The sequence below is a fragment of the Selaginella moellendorffii genome, unplaced genomic scaffold (genome assembly GCF_000143415.4).
Source record: "Selaginella moellendorffii unplaced genomic scaffold, v1.0 SELMOscaffold_509, whole genome shotgun sequence".
NCBI lineage: Eukaryota > Viridiplantae > Streptophyta > Lycopodiopsida > Selaginellales > Selaginellaceae > Selaginella > Selaginella moellendorffii.
This window is the reverse complement of record NW_003314764.1, coordinates 1-4,880: the sequence shown is the minus strand read 5'-3', so window position 1 is coordinate 4,880 and position 4,880 is coordinate 1. Positions and strand designations below refer to the sequence as shown.

General features: G+C 48.5%; 2 protein-coding genes across 3 annotated transcripts; both read left to right on the top strand.

Moving 5' to 3' along the window:
* Positions 1-93: 93 nt before the first annotated feature.
* On the top strand, positions 94-3,710 carry LOC9652893 (kinesin-like protein KIN-14R). The gene is made up of 15 exons (XM_024668173.1): positions 94-325; positions 392-687; positions 752-917; positions 970-1,064; positions 1,123-1,285; positions 1,338-1,447; positions 1,505-1,604; positions 1,660-1,746; positions 1,794-1,970; positions 2,026-2,311; positions 2,356-2,517; positions 2,571-2,786; positions 2,838-2,875; positions 2,924-3,087; positions 3,138-3,710. The coding sequence occupies exons 1-15, from the start codon at positions 154-156 to the stop codon at positions 3,645-3,647; spliced, it is 2,742 nt and encodes a 913-aa protein (XP_024523941.1). The 5' UTR covers positions 94-153; the 3' UTR covers positions 3,648-3,710.
* A 65-nt stretch (positions 3,711-3,775) lies between these two features.
* Positions 3,776-4,825, top strand: LOC112344046. Of its 2 annotated transcripts, none has more exons than XM_024668171.1 (3): positions 3,776-4,234; positions 4,291-4,475; positions 4,527-4,825. In XM_024668171.1, the coding sequence occupies exons 2-3, from the start codon at positions 4,293-4,295 to the stop codon at positions 4,782-4,784; spliced, it is 441 nt and encodes a 146-aa protein (XP_024523939.1). In that variant the 5' UTR covers positions 3,776-4,234; positions 4,291-4,292; the 3' UTR covers positions 4,785-4,825. The 2 variants fall into 2 exon arrangements, with proteins under 2 accessions (XP_024523939.1, XP_024523940.1); XM_024668172.1 differs by having other exon boundaries at positions 4,281-4,475.
* The last annotated feature ends 55 nt before the right edge of the window (positions 4,826-4,880 follow it).

Here is a 4,880-nt window from a genome sequence, read left to right as displayed (position 1 = left end):
CGGGACATTTTAAAGCCAACGGCTAGTCTATTTGCCCTTTTGCCCTTGTTTCTTTTAGGTTTTGGGAATGGCAGCGATGTTAGATTCTTGCGTCGAGCGTCTAGAGAGGGCTGTGGCGGCGATCTAGCTGATGACGCTGCTCGCCAGGATCCGATGATCGAAGAAGCGTCCGCGGCAGAGGATTCCAGGGTCGCGGCCAGGGATGACGAAGAAATCACGGTTTTCTCGAGCCCGGTGCGAGATTTCGAGCTGGATTTGGGAGATGGAGAGGAAATTCTTAGCAGTTTCTGCGAGGGGAACGAGCTCTCGTTCAATTACATTCCAGGTATGTTCTTGTTCTTGCGAGAAGCATCGCGAAATACTCTGCCGCCATGCCTATGCCTATTTCCAGACAAGGTCGTGGCCGCGATAAATGCCGGTGGCTCATCGATTCTAGATACATCTTTCGGCATCGATTTCGTGGACGATCGATTTTTCTCTGGTGGAGATGTGCTTAGAACTGCCGAAGATATCGTTGATGCGCAGGAGCCTTCGCTATACCGCACAGCAAGGTATGGGGAGGTTACTTACGCCCTAGATGGACTGGAAAGTGGAGATTACTACGTGGATATCCACTTTGCCGAGATTATTTTCACGAATGGTCCTCCTGGGATGAGGATCTTTGACGTCTACATTCAGGACGAGAAGGTGAGAGTCTTTGGAATTTTTTCATGTTCTTTTCACTTTTTACGTTTGTCCTTCTTGCGTATAGGTTGTCTCGGATCTTGACGTCTATGGACGGGTGGGGTCGAACAGGCCCTTGATTTTGCTAAACGTGCGAGCTGCAGTCGACGGCGGTGTTCTTACTTTGGCATTTCGTGGCGTTGTTGGAAATCCCACCATCAGCGCCATCTGCGTTCACAGAGCTCCTCCTCTTGGTGCGTTTCTTCAATGTAGTAAATAATTTGTTGATTTTTTTGTTTGATCCAGCTAAGCGAACCGGTCGTAAGCCACGACCAATTTACGAGCTTGCGTTGGAAAACTGCCAGAAGCAGAATGCTCGCAGACTCACGTTTTGTGAGCAGGTTCGTAATGCAGCGCTACTTTTTCTCAAACTATTAATGATGGTTTGGATTGCTTCAGATGAGGGATAAAAGTCGAGGAGCAGTTACTGAAAGCGAGCAAAGATTGGAAGAACTCAGAAACGAGTGCCATCAGGCCTGGATTTCTGTTCAAGAATCCAATCGCCAAGCTGAAAAATTACGTGATGAACTTTCCGTGAAGTCTCTTACTGTCGATACACTCGGTACGATTATCTAGATTGAGTTAAGACTTTATGCTTTTTGTTTTGTTATCAGCAAATGCCGTGGAAACTCAGGTGCTGGAGCTAAGAGATTTGAAGGAAAAAGAAATGAACGAAAAGACGAAGTTGAAGCTAGCCGTCAGTGATGCCCAGAGGAAAGTCGAGGTTAGCGTCCATTTCTTTCTCTGTCTTCTGATACTTATTCATTTGTTGATAATCCAGGAACTCAGAATACTCTATAGTCTCCTGTCCAAGGACGCAAGAGATTGTATATGCTCCTTTCCAGATCCCCATGGCATGGTTTCTGCGGTTCAAGCTTTAGGTAAGGCCGAGCGCAGTTGGACTTACTTCAATGCTGAATATATCGTTTTTGTCAGTGAATGAACAGAAGGAGTTAAAGAAAAGACTACTAGACGAGAGTCAAGAACGGAAGTTTTTGTACAACAAGTTGATTGAAATGAAAGGCAAGTTTGCTACATCTGTATAATTGATTTCATGAGTTTTCTTCCAGGGAACGTTAGGGTGTTTTGCAGATGCAGACCGTTGAATGCATCAGAAGCGTCAGCATCGTCGGTGTCACTAGTCGAGTTTGACTCCGCTAGAGAGAATGAACTCGTCATTCGGGCTGGCACCAATCCGAAAAAGCTCTACAAGTTTGATCGAGTGTTCACTCCCGAAGACGATCAACGTGAGTATATGGCAAAGTCTATATTCACAAGCTGATCCTCGTTTCCGTTGTGCAGCTGAAGTGTTTGCAGACACGTCTCCGGTCGTTGTATCTGTCCTGGATGGCTACAACGTGTGCATATTTGCCTACGGACAAACAGGTACTGGCAAAACATTCACGATGGAAGGCATTCCAGGAAACCGAGGTGTCAACTATCGTACATTGGAGGAACTTTTTCGACTATCTACTGTACGCAAAGGAGAGGTCAACTATGAGATAAAAGTTAGTGTTCTAGAAGTTTATAATGAGCAGATCCGAGACTTGTTGACAACACCATCTCAAGCTGGTCTGGCGCCAAAGAGGTAGGCAAAGCTATTATTGCGGCTTGCTAACACATTTTGTTCAGGCTAGAAATTAAGCAAGACGCTGATGGTGGCCATCGTGTTCCTGGCCTCGTCGAGGCTGAGGTACACAGCATGACAGAAGTATGGGAGGTTCTCCAAAGCGGGAGCGCTGCTCGAGCTGTTGGCTCTACAAATGCTAACGAACATAGTAGCCGTTCTCACTGGTTTGTATAACGTCTTGAAGTTTAAATTTTGGTCTCTAATGATGCCGTTGCAGCATGTTGTGCGTGAAAGTAAGAGGCGAGAACATGACTACAGGAGAATGTACTCGCAGCAAGCTTTGGCTTGTCGATCTTGCTGGAAGCGAGAGAGTTGCAAAAAGTGATGTTCAGGGTGATCGCCTGAAAGAAGCTCAGAACATCAACAAGTCGTTATCAGCCCTGGGAGATGTTATTCACGCTCTAACGACGAAAAGTAACCACGTGCCTTACAGGTAATTCAGGTCTAGAGCAACGCAGACATTAATTAGTCGGGCATTGTGCAGGAACTCGAAGTTAACACATCTTCTGCAAGACTCGCTTGGTATGTCTGGCGTTCCCTCTTCAATTGTCCATTCATTCTTTTGTGCAGGAGGAGAATCGAAGACTCTTATGTTCGTACAGATAAGCCCCACCGAGGCTGATGTCGGGGAAACGTTGTGCTCCTTAAATTTTGCTAGCAGAGTACGTGGTGTAGAGATGGGTCCGGCAAAGAAGCAGCTCGATTCCTCGGAGTTTTTCAAGTATAAGCAAATGGTAAAGTATTTCTCTGTGAATCTCAGTCTCCTAAAACCCAGAGCATGCAGGCAGAGAAGGCTAAGCAAGATGTGAAAACCAAGGATGATAGCGTCAGAAGGCTCGAAGACAGCTTACGTACCACCGAAAGTAAACTGAAGGTAAAAGAACAACTGTGTCAGAGCCTAGCTGAAAAGGTCAAGGACCGAGACAAAGTTGCTGCTGAACTGGAGCTCCAGCTAGCCACCGAGAAGAAAGCTCGTCTTGCAGCAGAAGTGGCTCTCAAGGAAAAGCGTCTGAAAGCTGATAGAGAAGGATCGTGGGACAGGGCTGACAGGGCGAATGCGGAAGAAGCTCTTGAAGCTGCGTTTAAAACAGCCGCTAGTTTTCACCCCAAGGAAAATAGTTACAGACAACCGTTACAAGAGCGGGCGCTGGAGAATGAGCTTAAGCCGCTAAGCAAAGACGAGAAAGCTCCCAAAGTCCTTGGTGAAACCGTGCTCTGCAAAACGAGAACATCGATCCCCAAAATCCAGATGGTCTTACTTCGGTTCTACGCAAGCCTCCACACGCAAGGCTGAAGGTGGTACCTTCGAGATTCAATTCTCCGCCGCTTATGCCAATGCCCCGCCGAACTTCGCTGTGCGGAATCATCTCGACGCGACCGTCCTTGGCATCCTGCTGCCATACCGAAATGTCGGTCGTGGAGACTCCATCAACTCAGCTTAAGTCATCGGAGGTGCAAGAGGACATTAAGACAGTGCAGAGTATCGTCCAAGCAGAGAGCCGCACCTTCCAGGTAGAAGATAGCAACGTCCCTTCCGTAGCCTGGAAAGGTATCGACGTTCCTGGAACGCTCACAAGGCTAAGGCAACACAGAAGAGTACACTTCAGCTCGCCGTTAATGCGGTCGAGGGAGAAGCTGATGGCGTTGAAGAAGGAAACGTGCGACAACCTCCCGGAAACAAAGCAGTCCAGTGGTACCAGAATGAGACGAGTAAGTTTGGTGGCCAGGTCCTGGAACAAGCATCCAGGAGGAGCCCAACGAATTCTCAGTGGCAGGAAGGGTTCCATGCACCAGCGTGAAAGGGGCTGGAACAAAGGATAGATAAGAATGGGAGCCGCAGCATACATACACTACGAAGCAGTTGTGCTCTTCATATAGCAAGTAAGCTTACATGTTTCTAATCACGTCATTCGTTTTACATCATTAGTTCTTTCTAGATATGTCAAGGAATAGCTCTAAAGTCCGGCTGAAAGCAAACCAGTGGCGGAACGGCGATCCTAAATGCACTCTCGGGGACATGGCTCCAGACATCAAGCTTCGTGTCATAAGCGAGTCCCCCGAGTTCTGGGTGTCCCTTGAGAGAGGCTCCAATCAGCCGACCGGTGAAGGACGCCTCAAACTGGTAAGCTCTTACAAACGTAGTCTGCTCGACCTTTACAATAAAGTCTTTCAGGAGATTACACGGCATGCACAGCCAGAGCACCCACGGGCTCTTGGTCACCCGCTTGCCTTGGTCGAGCTCCCATACCGCAATGGAGTTCTCATCACTGCCCTCTATCCGGACCCCGGATACCGTCACGTAGCGCCCCCGAAAGTCGACGAGATTGTTGGAGATAGAAACGTCGCGCTCGTCGACTCTAATGGACCCGCAAGGTGGGCTCACTCTCCTGAGGAGTTTCCAATCGTACAGGCTGAGCAGCAGCGTCTCTGAATCGCACGCGTAGTAGACGAGCTCGTCGCTGGCGACGATCACTCCGGGGAAGGCTGAAACTCTCCTCGGCCAGCGTCGTGCCCCAGTCCCCGCGCC

Bases quoted from the DNA above. Each gene is read 5' to 3' on its own strand.
- LOC9652893 (XM_024668173.1), top strand. From the start codon at position 154: ATGATCGAAGAAGCGTCCGCGGCAGAGGATTCCAGGGTCGCGGCCAGG. The intron at 1,065-1,122 runs GTTCGTAATGCA...GGATTGCTTCAG, and splicing joins GACTCACGTTTTGTGAGCAG to ATGAGGGATAAAAGTCGAGG. The intron at 2,876-2,923 runs GTATGTCTGGCG...TCTTTTGTGCAG, and splicing joins TCTTCTGCAAGACTCGCTTG to GAGGAGAATCGAAGACTCTT.
- LOC112344046 (XM_024668171.1), top strand. From the start codon at position 4,293: ATGTCAAGGAATAGCTCTAAAGTCCGGCTGAAAGCAAACCAGTGGCGG. The intron at 4,476-4,526 runs GTAAGCTCTTAC...AAAGTCTTTCAG, and splicing joins GTGAAGGACGCCTCAAACTG to GAGATTACACGGCATGCACA.